The 14,770-nt window shown below is 35.8% G+C and overlaps 1 protein-coding gene across 11 annotated transcripts in view; it reads left to right on the top strand.

Moving 5' to 3' along the window:
• The window catches only part of Adgrl3 (adhesion G protein-coupled receptor L3), a 796,065-nt gene that overhangs the window by 722,843 nt on the left and 58,452 nt on the right, over positions 1-14,770 (top strand). For 9 of the 11 annotated variants that reach the window (XM_005392863.2, XM_013518568.1, XM_013518570.1 and 6 more), the window contains 3 exons: positions 3,583-3,609; positions 6,116-6,284; positions 13,414-13,539. In XM_005392863.2, coding sequence (XP_005392920.1) covers positions 3,583-3,609; positions 6,116-6,284; positions 13,414-13,539 — 322 coding nt within the window. The remainder of the gene's footprint in view (positions 1-3,582; positions 3,610-6,115; positions 6,285-13,413; positions 13,540-14,770) is intronic. The other 2 variants (XM_013518569.1, XM_005392859.2) reach the window with 1 other exon arrangement.

Genomic DNA, 14,770 nt, shown 5'->3' with positions numbered 1-14,770 from the left:
AAGTGAATGGGATTAGCAGTTCTGTCAAAGTCATACCTTTTCCATTACTTACTGCAACTCATGAATGAGGAAGCTTTTGAGATGGTGATCAGACTCCCAAGCATGCTTCCCCTCACCCGTCTTCCCTCACACAAGCCATATTCTACTATTTTTAACATATTCTGTTTTGTCTAAATAAATGTAAATTTCTAAAATGGAAAATACAGTAGAAGGGAATGTTTTAAATTATTTTTATAATCTATCTCATGTTTATCTTGAATTTCAAATGAATTGCTCTGGAATGCATCAAAAATAATAAATTGTTTTATTTAGTAACAGCAGAAGTCAGAGAAAAAATATCTTATAACTTGTGTTGATTCATTCATGTCGTTTCTGTCCATTTAGCAGCTGTTCATAGTGATACTGTGAATCTTTACAATATTTTGGTTAAGAAAACTATTGTCTTAAAAATACATCTTGAGATAATACAATTTTAGGTATTAATGAGTATGAAATAATGCAGTTGGCAGCTGAATATGCTGTCTAAAGAAAGGAGTGCCTTTTTTCTTTATTTTTCATGAAAACTTTATGTTCAAGATATTTTACTTAATTTTCAATAAATTAACACCTAGAAATTATATGATCACCTAGAAATTCCTGTTAACAGCTACCAAGAGAATTCTATGTCTCTGTGTCTATATATCTATCTATATATAGGTATAGATATAGATACAGATAGAGATGATAGAGATAGATAGATATAGATATAGATGATATAGATATAGATATAGATATTTTTTTGTTACCAGAGATTGAACTCAGGATCTTGCACTTGCCAGGAAGGCGCTGTGGTGCTGAGCTGTATCCCCAGCCATTCTGTGTCTATATTTTGATTAAAAAAAAAATTGCAGTGAACATTTTTATCATGCAACCTGGGATTAGGACTTGCACTGGTAAATTATTCAGCTTGATAAACTAATTCTGTGGACCCGCTTCTCAAATAAAAATAAACAAATCAACAATGTATAGCTTTGCAGCCGTACCTGATGACAGCATTGCTATCAATTTAATTCGAATGTGATAGAAATTGTGAAACTCAAGTCTTTAAGCTAATGGAGTATCTGACAAAATGATGGACCTCACTGACATCGGCAGTGTTCAGTAACCATCAGCTTTTAGAACATTGTCTATTAATTATGGCATACTAGAGGTTCAATTAATGAATTTTCTTTACCAGGAGCATGAATTTGTATTTAGAACATGAACTTGGAATTCATTTACCTGATATATAAAAGTTAAATGCTTTATTAATTACTGTGCAGGGTAAGCCATGGTTTTAAAAAAAACCTACAAGGTAGTGGTTTAAACACTGTTATATGAGTCCAGAAGTAGGTGACCTAAATCTAGCACATCAACTCCACATCAATAAGCAGCTTCCATTTTGGGGTCTGAGACTCTACAATCCCTTTTTCCTAGACAAATGGGAACAAATGGTAACAAGGAGCCCAGTTCCAGCCCTTTAATTGGCAAGGCCTAGAAATGTCACGGTTCACTTGTGCTCACGTCCAGGCGAGCACTGTGCCGCCCTAACTGCAGCTGCTGCCAGGGTGGGTGGACTTAACAGTCTTTGTGCTTGTGCAGGGTAACTGATTCTTCTCCGCACCTGCTACAAAAGTGCCGAGCTGCACGCCAGTATCGCCCTTTTTTTGATACTTCATCCTAAAGACAAACCATGATCACTTCCACAATGTCACAGAACTTTGCATTCTAACTTTTTAAAGCATTTATATATATTGATACAACTGTGCAAAGCTTTTTTGCAGGTATCCCTCTATGCTCATAGATAGGCATCCCTCTATCTGATGTGACACTGTGCTATGTAAAAAGGCTTATTGGCTCCATCACAGATGGACCACACTGAGCCAGAGGAAATGCATGTAATAAAATAAATATATTGTATTTTATAAATTTTAGATATTAATGCAAGTGCAGGATTTTGCACATACTTTTTGTAACTGTCAAATATAATCAGTCTCTAGAATTCTTCTATGTCTTTTCCACACATTCATGACATTGTGTAAATATCCAATGGAATTACATTTCTTAGCTTAAAACTCTTTGTCCTACTCAGCATTATGCAGTAGAACTTCCTGTGATGATGGGACTGTTCTAGAACTGCACTGTCTGATACTATTGTATCTGTGACCTATGTGAAGGTTTGGAGCACTTGAATGTGACTGACGGGACTGAGGAACCAAATTTCAAACTTTGTCTTGTTTTGGTGAATTTAAATTTGGATAGCCACGTGTAGCTAGGGATTGCATACAGAGCTCTAGTCACTTCCTGCTGCAGCTCCTGACTTATTCCACCTGCATCATATTATTCCTGAATTGCTCTCAAGTGAATTTAAATACTCAGTATTTATGTGCATATGTCTTATTCTTTAGGTGAGTAAACATTTTGTATTTCCAGTGTGAATTTAAACAGTTGAGTAATCATAACTTTATGGAATATTTCTTAAACATATCATATATTAGGCATCATTCTGAGCCCTTAATATACAATAAATTATTTCATTATCCCAAGAAACTTGTACTACAACCAAAGGAACTTAGATTATAATTATTACCATTTTATAAATATATAAACTGACACAACAACAATTTAATTTTTCCCTAAGATCAAATAGGCAGCAAGTGACTAAGCTAAGAGGTAAACCCCGGGCAAACCGGCCTCAACTAATGCCAGGGTCTCACTCCATTCTTTATTAGTTCATCATCCTGGAAAGTGAGTTTCTAGCAGTGGTGCTTTATTTGCCATGCATCACAGATGGGACCTTCCAAGAATATTACTGCTTTATGCATAAAATGGGAAATATATTGCCTCTGGCAAGAGGGAAGGAAAAAGAGCAGCTTCTCTTCCCATTTTGTCCTCTCACACAAAGAGCGCACATTTGTAAAAAGGTGATTCACATCATCGCCTAACTCTTGCCTTCACTAATTTGGCAGTAGAACTTAATTTAATCAGAATGATACTTAATAAACTAGTAGATGTGTGTCGATAAACAGGTGCTATATTTGCTCTGGTTACTACAAAGGTTTACTCACTTTTTTCCTCAGTGCACTAACCAAAAGAATTTTAAAGTAATGAGATTTAACACATAAGCATAAAACTAGTTAGAAGTGTACTGTTCATAATTAATCTTACCTATTGTTATAGAATGGGTACCTTTAGGTATCAAGAAATCTGTCATTTTAAGCATGCCCCCAGCCCTTTTCCCAACTGCTCATAAAATTTCTCATTCTCTAAGAAATAAATGTCTCTGTCAAGTCAAAAGTAATACAAGCACATGATGGGAAAATGGAACTTTTCAGTTTTATAAGGGATATTGCAGCATTGCAAAATTGATTTTATTCCTTCTTATTTAGGTTCTCATGGTCATTTTAGGATTTGCCTTCTGGATATAATGGGAAAGTTATGATATTTTTTAGAGAGGTGGGCACCAGAGGCCTTTGGGGATTAGGAGAATATTTTTCATATGAAATTCTTTGTCCTAAAATGCTAATGTTGGTGTTCTTGTCTTTATGTCTATGCACTCTTTAGCTATGAGGATAACAGACCCTTCATCAAGTAAGAATGACCTGAATGGCTGATAAATTCCAGTTATCAGTGTGGTCCCATGAACCAGCTGTCAGACCAGTACTGAAGAATCATTAGAGCTTCTGTCATTCACATTGAGGCAGAAGAGCAAACTGTACAGGAAAATACTGTGGCATACAGCTTAGAAGCAGAATAAACACACCACAGGTGTATTGCTCCCCCCAAAATTCTGCTTCACCTCTGCTAATTGGACATCACTCGATTCAGTGCCACAGTAATAGCAGTTTCCTGTGGTACAGACTTGTTTCACATCGAATACTTTTCTCCTCTTTACACTGTGATGTGTTCCTCTGTGCTGCGTATGTCCAAATTTCTGTTGTTTGTTTGGGCATCATGCATCTAAAATGACATAGTGATTTAATGGTGTATCTTTAAATTGGTCTAATGGACATGACACTACCCAAGTGTAACTGATGTTCATAAATCGCTGCATTAAAGATTTAAAAAGGCACAAGAAAAAAACTCCTCCACAAATTAAATTTTACACATGCAAAATCCTCCCTTTAAAATTTGGCATCTGTCATTTGATTCACAAATTAATTGTTTATGAATATATTTAAGTTTCTGAACCACAGCTGCAAGTCTGTATTTGTCAAATACACGTTAATGTTGGAACTTCTCTATATATTTTAGAATTACACATCCCGCAAGCATAAACTAAGAGTGGCTAACTATGGGTGACCTTGCTGTAGACTTTCAGTTTGTTCTTCTGGTGAAGAGTCCTTTGTGTCCATTCTCCCCCGTGCCATTTCACTTGCTTCTTTGTGCTTTTGCTGCTTATTTTCCTTGGAAATGGGAGCTCATTGCAGTTTTACATCATGTAGCCTTTGGGCTCATCATGTGTTTTCTAGTGGACAATGGTTGACTGTAGTATTTCATCCTGTCATTTTAATTCTCCATTTAAATAGCAATTTTGCCTTCATTTAATTGATGATTATTTCCATTTTTCCTTTTTTCACCTTCTATAAGAAGCTAAGATCTTTTCCTTGAATATCCTCATATTTGAGAATTCAGCAACAGAGAAAAATATTAACATGTAAGATGTTTCCTAACTCATACTAGCAAACCTACCACATGCAATAGCAAAATCCTTTAATGGTTCTTTATTTTAAAATATTGATGTTAAATATTAAACATGTCAAATTTGGCTTGCATTTAAATCTGAAATACAGTTGGTGATTGTTTTGGGAGAAAATATTTAGTAAATGTCTACCATCCCTTTTAATAGGACTTTGGGACCATAGCTATCTTACCTTTTAAATTTTTCTGAAAAATACATTGAACTCATCTTCAGATTATGGTAAACATATGCAATTCTCTCGCTCTCAGCTTGCAAAGATTTAATCCCCATAAATCTTATTTTTTTAGAGAACATAAATGGAGGACAAGAGCTGACTGAAAAGAAATATTAGCACCCTGTTCAAGGGAGTGGAAGGGGTGGGTTTACGTGTGGGTAGAAATTTTGATTGTTTGGCCCTGTTCTCCCATATACCTAGAGAAAAGCTAAGGGAGGGTTCAGTTTCAGTTACTGGAGTCCCATGTGTAAGAAGAATTTATTTTATGCTAATAGCAAGTAAGGAGCATAACCGCAAATGTATGTAACTTTTCTCACCCACTTATTACTATTTTAAATGGCAGCTTGGAGAATGGAAGGAAACTGAGAATTGTCTTCCATGCTGTCCTACGCCATTCACACCACTCCATTTCGCCATTCTAGCTTCATCCTCTCCCTGGAGGTTGCACTTCAAAGAGATGGAGATGCCTGAGCCTTTAAGCCTCTTTTCAGTAAAGCTGCCAAATGTCTGATTTCCAAAGTTGAGCCCAACATAAACCTAGAGGACAGTAATCCAAACCTGAAACAAAAGTAAAACTTGAGTGATTTGGGTAGAGGGAACTGTGTTTTCCCACGCACTGCATCACACACTTATTCTACATAGATACAGAATCAGACCAACAAGACTTTTTAAATCCATACGTGTTCTTCACCTACTAGTTTCTTCCACTATAAGTTATGTTTTTGTCAGTCACCATGATAGTTCTTATGAAAAAAGAGGAAATTTGGAAAAATGGGATAAAAATACGTGCGGTGAGGCCCAGAGGAAATGCAGTCAAATAAATGTTGTAACAATGAGTCCAGTGGAGACTAACTGTGGAAGTTTTCCTTCTTGCCATTCATCCTAATTACATCTTCATACCATTTGCATATATGCTGCAAATACATGAATAATTTATGGCACAACTCTGCTTTTGCTTAAATTAATTTCTGTGTTCATAACATTTTCATTCATGTATATTTCCTCAAGCTTGATTACCTGTAGTCCCCATTCAACTCTTAAAGTATTTACACCACCTGTCTTACATTTTCTGTCAAAAAATAGCTTACCGTAACATCAGTGTCAGTATTGTTGATATGAGATGGTTGTGTTTACTAAAGACCAATTATTTGACAACCCTAAATTTTCTTTTCTCTTTGCAGGTCATGGGTTATAGGTGCAATAGCTCTTCTCTGCTTGTTAGGATTGACCTGGGCCTTTGGACTCATGTATATTAATGAAAGCACAGTCATCATGGCGTATCTCTTCACCATTTTCAATTCTCTGCAGGGGATGTTTATATTCATTTTCCATTGTGTCCTACAGAAGAAGGTGAGCTAGAATTCTATTTTCAAGAATAAATGGAGTGTATGTCATGATAGCATAGCAATTGTAATGTAGTCTGATATATCATCCTTGATACACTTGGCCGTAAGAAATAAGCATTATTCTTTATTTTTATAATACTAGAGACAAAATAGACACAAAATGTGAAAGTATAGTAGTTGTTATGTTCAATACAAAGAAGTAGTTTATGATTTGTTTAATGCACAAATATTATTTTCTTACTGTCTTGGCTTTACAATCTTTTGTACATCCATGGACAGACAAATTAAATTCGTGCATTAGGAGCAGCTCTTTTCTAAAGTGGATGCATATCATAGTATATCTCTGCTTCTTTAAAGACTAATTCATACCACAGAGTCAAAAGTGTAAACATTCTGTGGTACAGCAGCCTACATTTATAATTTTGAATGGATATTGGAGTTCTTAGTAATAGACTACCATTTAAAGGCATCTTTTATAATAATTAGGAGTTGAGTGATTAAAATGAATTTTTAAGTTTTACATCAGTTTGCTTTATAATTTATTACACTTACAAGGACATAAAACTGTATTTCTAAGGCAAATTTTAACTAAAATTATCATTGAATTTTTAAATTACAAGATTAATTTTTCATCCTTATACTTCTTTTAAATTTTGGTCTCTATTTTTCTAGTCATGTAGATCTTTGGCCAGATTGCAATTGACTCTCAGTCCCTCCACTGAAAACCACATGTCATTTGGAGCCTTTTAGGGGACATCCTCATGTCCCAGTTTCCTCATGTGTGACATGGAGGTGATAAACATAATTATGAAACATTAGAAGATATGGCTCTGAAAACAAAAGTGCAAATGTAAAGATTTCTCAGAAAAAGATAAGAACCACAGTTTTGCCTTAGAGAACAAACAAAAAGTAGGAATGTTTATCGCTAGGATATTTTATTTGAGACCGCCAAATCAAAGTGGGACCCAAATAGAAGTTGAGAAGAGTGTCTCCTACCCAGATGAGCAAGAATAAAAGAAAACTTCATTGTGTTACTGTCTTGGTTACTTTTCTCTCATTGCTGGGACAAAATACCTGATGCCCAAAATTAAGGAAGGAAAAGTTTATTTCGCTTACAGTTTGTGGAGGTTTTAGTCCGTACTCAGCAGATTACAAGGCAGAGTGGCATATGGCAGAGGGCTACAGCTCATGGAGGCAGAACACAGCTAAGCAACAAGCACACAGCAGGGCAGAATGGCCTCAAGCACTCTTTTCCTCTCCCTTACATATGCAAACTATCCACCCCAGGGCGGGTGTAGCTCTCACACCCATAATCAGTCAAACTCTAAAAGCCTGCCCCATGACCGCATGAGGCTTTGGGGGGGACACACAGACACAAACCATAACAGTTACGTATCTACAATGTGTTAAGTATCTAAAATGTGTTGTCATGTTCAAAAATACAGGAAAGAGAAGTAACGATGAATCAAGCCAATAATTGTAGATTACAGAAAAGAAAAAAGACTATATTAGAATAGATATACTTTAAATCTGATCACTTATAATTTACCCTATACAACAGGTCATATTAGAATATATAAATATTCCCAAATAATGTATATATATTCAAAATTGCCATAGCTCAACTCAATATATGTTATATTTTAATAATTTCCCAGTGATGAGGGAACCTTTGGTGGGATACAGACTGCTGAAGGCTCAACCAATCTCAAAGCAGTAAACCTTGGTTTGCAAGTGTAACTTGTTCGGGAAACATGCTTGTAATCCAAAACCCTTGTGTATCAAAGCTAATTTCCCCTAAAGAAATAATGGACATGCAGATGATTCATTCGGCAACTCAAAAATATTCATATAAAATGATTACAATACTGAATAGAATTTCAAATAATAAACACAATACAAAATATAGAGAATAAACAAATCAACTTGAAGTCCTTTGTGGCTGTTGTGAAGGCGACAAAGAGGAGTTGTTGTGCAGGACAACTTTCATGGTCACTAACGGAGCCACTGCTACCTCCCGGCTCAGTGCAGTCTTTCTCTTTTTGTGCAACTTTTACAAGGAATCGATCCAGTGACACCTTTTCCCTCCTTTTGAGGATTTTACAAAAATGTGACATTGCATTATCGTTGAGCAGATTCATTTCTCACACTGCTACAGCTATATTTGGGTGGTGGTTTTTTACAAAATTTCCACTGTTTCCCACATTTTACACATCCCCCTAATCATATTAGAAGTGAAGGATTCCTCCACTTTTTCTCCTCCTCCTCTGCAGATAAGATCTCTTCCATAAGCTCTCACTGCTGGGAGATGATCACCCATAATCCTTCAGCAAGGGATGGGGTGACCATTGGCTCAGTGTCACCACGTGACTTTTGGCATCATGTACTACTCATATTACAAGACACTGCTCGTTTATCAGGTTAAAATTTATTAGGATTGTGTGCTCCTCTTACAGAACACTGGCAGAACAAGTTACTCACAATCCAAGGTTTTACTGTATGATTTCTTGGTCACCCTGGGTGTTGGCATACAGCAAGCTCCCTGAGAGGAGAAAGATCCTGTGGAAGTAATCTGAAAGTGACTCGCACTCCTTCTACTCACATTCTGAGAGATAGGACAGATGGTACCAGTTAAAGTGCAAGTGAAACTAAAAGACATAATTTAACTTTTCTACCACCAAAGAGGAGAACTGGGATTGCTCAACAGCTAGCAATCAGCCATACCAGATAAGCTTAAGTAATAGGAGGCATCTAACTGATGAATAAAAATAGAGATGGAAAGAAAGAGTTGTCAGAGGAGAGTGAGAGTCAAGACAATACCCTGAATTAAAAACAGGGAGAAGCATCAGAAATTGTGGTTAGCCCTGTGAAAGACTTCTGAGAAATCCTACTAAATACTTGGGAAGGATACCTAGATTTGGATAGAAGAAATCCATAATTGATCCTCAGGAGAAATACAAGCAGAAATATGAGAGTGGAATCAGAAGGTAAAGGTGAAAAGTGACATTTATCCATGAAAATAAGGGCGTAGTAGGCCACGACAGTGAGTCAGCCGATATGAAAGCACAGCGTATTGGACTTCACTCTCATCCTTATTTTATGCTATACGTGAGCTGGAACTTGGAGCTAATCTAAGCTTTCTATTTTAAAGTAAAAATAGCAATTGTTAATGAAGCAGAAAAGATATGTTTGCACTTAACATGTAAATTACTTTGGCTGTGCTTTTTATTAGTTAAAACCTATTATAGTTTTTCTAATTATTGCATTTATTTTTCTTATTTTATATAAAGGCATCTTTGGGTTATCTAAGAATTGCATTTGATATTCACATAGAAATTTTACCCCTCAAATAAGACCCAACACAAGGACTTTGTAGTATAGTTAACATATTTAATATAAGTCAAGTAAATACACACACACACACACAATTTATTACATTTAAAATTTAAGATAAGTGCATGTGCAATATCCGATACTGCCTTTTACCTCACAGACCTGAAATACTGACCATCTTAGTCCATTTTCTGTTGGCATAACTGAATAACATAAAGTAATTTATAAACAATAAAAATGTATTCAGCTAAGTCTTCTGGAGGCTTTTACGTCCAATGTGGAAGTGCTGGCCTAGGCTAAAGGCCTCTTCGTTGCTTTATAACATGACAGAGTATATCACACAGTGAGAGCATAAGCAGCCATCAGGTCGCTCTTCCTAATTCAAACCCACTACAACTGGAGCCCCAGCCTCAGGCCTCATGTATTCCTCATTATCTCCGAAAAGGCCCCACCTGCCGCAGCTTCAATGATAAATTTGGATATTAAGTTTCAGACACATTAACTTTGGGGACACCCATTCAAACCACAGTACGGACTTTCAAGACCTTCATGAAAAAGTTTGCTACCAATTTGATTTAGAAGCTTACTTTTGTGTAAGTTATTTATGACAAGTAAAAAGCACATTGTTCTTCTATCCACTCCTTGTTTTGAAATTTAGGACGCATTTTATTTGATATTAAGAACATGGCCCAGCATCAGGAAATATAAAATATAAGTTGTAGTTGTTTGCTTTTTTTTTTCCCAACCAAAATACATCAAACGCTTGTCTTTGCAGCTACAGAAATAGTCTCAGACTTTTTAAAAAGCCATCTGACTGAATTTTATTAATGTGCTTTTTGCTAATGCATTGCTCAAATATTGTGATTCAAGACATAGGAAATATTCCAGAACTGGTTTCCCTGGGTTACTTGTTGATTGAACTCATTAACAAAAATCAAATGTTTTGAGTTCTCAGTATTTTTCTGAATATGGATTACATGGTTTGTCAAGAGTAATTTCACTAGTTACATTAAAAGTAGTCTCTGTTTTTGGTATGCACTCAGTTATTTGATTTACTCTCAGAACTTCTGAGATTTTCTTATTCCTGATCTCAAAACATGGGAGATATGTTCAATTAGAAAGGTATATTCTCTTTCCTGTCTTCTGTATTCTAGAACAACATCACACTGATAGCATTATCTGATTGGGGTAATTAAGATGGAGTATCATATGAAATAGATTAGTGTATGCAAATATTTGAACAATCAAAGAACATTTTATTGTAATCCAAAAAAATGTCGCATGGAAATGGTCCATGTTATTTTTCTTCCTTGTTTTTAAGACATATGCTTAGCATTTCAAATCACGGCACAGCAAAAAAAGTCAGGACAGTGATTCAGATTGTGATGTAGCTAATGTGGGACTTGGCAACACCACATTCCTTGATTTGCTGGTTGTTTATAAAATCAGTTCAGAACACTCAATCTTCGCTGGAAAATGCAAATAGCCTGTGGTGAATTCCTGTGACTTATCCAATATTACTTCTTTCGTGACAGGAAGAGGAGCGGTTCTACTTTTTCCAATCTCTCTTTCACTCTTCCTCTAAAACATTTGTTTAGATTTAAATTGTTTCCTTTAAAAAGCACTTATCTAAAAAGAAAAATGTTATATGCTGAGTCCAGTAGGCAAAACAAGGTGGGATGAGAGGCAAAGACTATGATCAAAGCAGGTTGTTGAGATGCTTCCCAATTTAAGTACAAACTGCTGACCTGTAATCAGCACTACTTACCAGTGTTTAGAGAAAATTTTAAGTCTTCCAAAAGTTTAACAAAGGCACATACCCTATTCTTTCTAGCTCCAGAGAGGGAGATACTGTAGTAGGTTAATATTAATAGAAGTAACATAGAATACCTGGGTTGGTTTTTTAGGTTAATGTCAGGAAAGTAACGCCTTAAAAGGAGCTTTCTCTTCCATAGTACCTCTGAGATTGAAATTTTTTTCACAAAAGGTGCAGTGTTTAACCCTTTCCTGCCTTTAGTTTGCTTTCATTGTTTAACCCTCTCGGTGCCCGTATCTGTGAGATAAAAGTAATGACCATTCCCCAGGGTTACTTTGAGGACCTTGCTTTGCAGTTTTACAGAAAACTATGTTTTAAAAATGAGAAGTTTCTCTGCTGCACTCTCTCAGAGAGTGCAGATGAGACACATGAGAACAGACCTATTTCTTTTTAAAATAAAACAGCCTAGCTTGCAAACACTGAATAAGAATGGTTATCTCTGTTGATAAGTGTATATATTGTTGAGAAAGGTAGTGTCGCAGAGGGTGGTGCAAGACAGCCCATGAGAGTGATGAATATATTATTATTATTTTACAAGCATTTCGGAGCAGAGCAAGGCCTGTAAGGACTCTGTTTGCTCACGCAATTCTCCCCACACAGAAAGCCTTTTTCTTTCTTGTCCCTCATCTCCTTTTTCCTAACTTCCCCCACCTAAATGACTACTACCAACTTGTCTTCGGAAGACCCTCTCAGAAGCCTTCACCACTGAGAAGCCTTGCTCTGAGCCCAGGCCTCAGTGGGCCTTTGGTCCACGGGCCCATTCCTGTCTGTCTTTGCCACTGTTCTTAGCACACGCTGAGCATCCAGGAGATCTGAGTCCTACAGGCAAATCTGATTACACTCTGTCTTTGATTGTGCTGTATCTTTGATGGAGTGAACTACACAGTACCAAAATATAATGTTTCCATTTTAAGTCTTCATTTTGATGTACCATTCATATTCCATTTTTAAAATTTTGATTCTAAACAGCATTCCTTTAAAAAGCACATTTTTAAAACTTCATTTGAAATGAAATCACATTGCAATAGTTCATTGTCATGAGCTGTGGAAATTATGATCTGATGTGAAATCAAATATGTAAATATCCAAGGAAAATATAATGTCCTTTCATCATGTGAGTTTTTAAACATCTAGCCAACATGATAAGCTTCTCCCATTTTACTGTACTTTAGGGCAGTTAGTGTTTATTTTTATAAGCCTGTGCAATTAAATGTAGAGGGACAAAAATTTTAAACTTGATAGACGCTTCCCTTGATACAATTCTTTGCTAGAGAAAATCAGTTAAAAATGCTCCTTGCTTTTTATCTATAATTTTGTATTTGTACCTGCACTGAGAATTTAATTTAAAGTGTTTTAAAGAATCACAGTTGTTTCTCTGTCCTTATGGAGTAGGACTATTTTATGAAAATATCTTAATATATTTTGAATTTTTTATTCTAATTTTGCTAATTTAACCTCTTTTAAGAGAAAAAATCAAAGAAATATAGATTTAAAAGAAATGCTTAGCCCAACACATTCCCCTTTTCAGTTTTTAAATATTTTCCCGTCTCACTTCCTTTCACCTTCCTTTTTCCTTTTTCCCATCCTGCTCTCTTTTACTTCCTAATAAGATGTCTTCTTGAAGAGCAGTAGTGACAATATCTTTGCATGAATAGGTCATTTATCTCAAATTTATGAAAGTAAAAACAGTCTTGAGGCGTTTCCAGTGTATGCTCTTTGAACAAAAAGAGAATACCGCTATAATGTTATCAGAAGTGTGTTTTTATGTGTGTGTCTGTGTTTTAAAGTCTGTGTATATGTAAAATTCCAAGCTTGATACTCTAAATATAATTATGTTATATTGCAAAATATATGCTCCTCAGTCTTTTACCTGTAGGACAAAGAATTAATTATATTGTTGGACACTAAAATTCACCTACTTTTTATATTAGCTCCTAGCGGAAATGAGTAACCTGCTAACGGAAGTGAATCTTTCATTGGCCAGGTGCGGAAGGAGTATGGGAAATGCCTGCGTACGCACTGCTGTAGTGGAAAAAGTACAGAGAGTTCCATTGGCTCAGGGAAAACATCTGGTTCTCGAACTCCTGGACGCTACTCTACAGGCTCCCAGGTACAACACGTTTGTTCATTGCCTTGAAGTATCTCTTACCCATTGCCGGTTATACATTGCTGTTCTTTCTGATCATGGCTGTTTTCTATACTAAATTTTTACCACATCCAGAATGTGGTAGTCACTTTAGTGTGATTGGTATGGGAATGATTCTGACAGAAATTGAAAGAGCCAAAAAAGTGTAATAAAATTATGAAATTGAATGTCTGTTTTCATAATAATTAATGATCTCAGATGGTTTCTCTTGAATAACAGGTGAAGAAAGGAATTTGTTCCTTGTTTCAAAACTCAAAGAAAGCAGTATTTTAAAGAGATGTTTCTTGAGTTTATTAGTTCTTTCATCAGTATAATTATCTATCATTTACTGAAACTTTACATATGAAATAACATGTCCAATAAGAAACTGCTATAATTCATACTGTATTACGTTCTAATTTTTTTTTTTTATTGTTGGTTTTTTTTCTGGTACCGGGAATCAAACTCATGACCTTGCGCTTGCCAGGCAGGCGCTATGCCGCTGAGCTAAATCCCCAGGCCCTTACCATATTACGTTCTGACAACTTGAAAACAGCTCAGGATAGTGGAGGACACTACAGTACCATCTCCTTCCTCTAGTGCAAGTGCCACTGTCATCAGTGCAGCACTGGACATAGCTTTGTAATCCCTCCCCAGGGAAGTTTTACACTTGAAGGTAAACTGTCAGCCATTTTGCCCAGACCACATTGTTCTTACATGGACATTTCAGAAACCCTAGGGTGCTGAAGAAGCCAGTCAAATAAAAGACATAAGACAATGAATAAAGGTTCTGCAAAGGTCTGGGTTTGAATGTGCAGAGTGATCTTTTCCAGATTACATATTTCTGCAGGAAAAAGTCATGTTTCCAAAGTTGTCAACTTAAATTTTTCTGAGGAAAGCAAAATGAAGTTAATAAGTTATAAATCAATTTTCTTAATTCTTTTAACACAAATTATAAATCTATTTCTTTTATAAATTTGGTTATTGTATGTAAAATAAGAATAGTCTCATTTGTCCTTTGATGCATGTGCAATTAGTTTATAAGAATAACAGATTAAATTTCCTTAAACAATTCTATTCATATGCTCAGGAAATAAATTCCCTTGTATCCCTCAAAAATAATTCAGCAAATAAATGCACATGGTTATCTCAGCTGCAGCCACTGCATAGCTGGCCGGCAGTCATGCACACCTGACCAGTACTAGAGCAGCTCTTT

This window comes from Chinchilla lanigera, unplaced genomic scaffold (genome assembly GCF_000276665.1).
Source record: "Chinchilla lanigera isolate Chin_1 unplaced genomic scaffold, ChiLan1.0 scaffold00046, whole genome shotgun sequence".
NCBI lineage: Eukaryota > Metazoa > Chordata > Mammalia > Rodentia > Chinchillidae > Chinchilla > Chinchilla lanigera.
The sequence above is the reverse complement of the archived record's forward strand: the minus strand, read 5'-3'. Positions and strand labels throughout refer to the sequence as shown.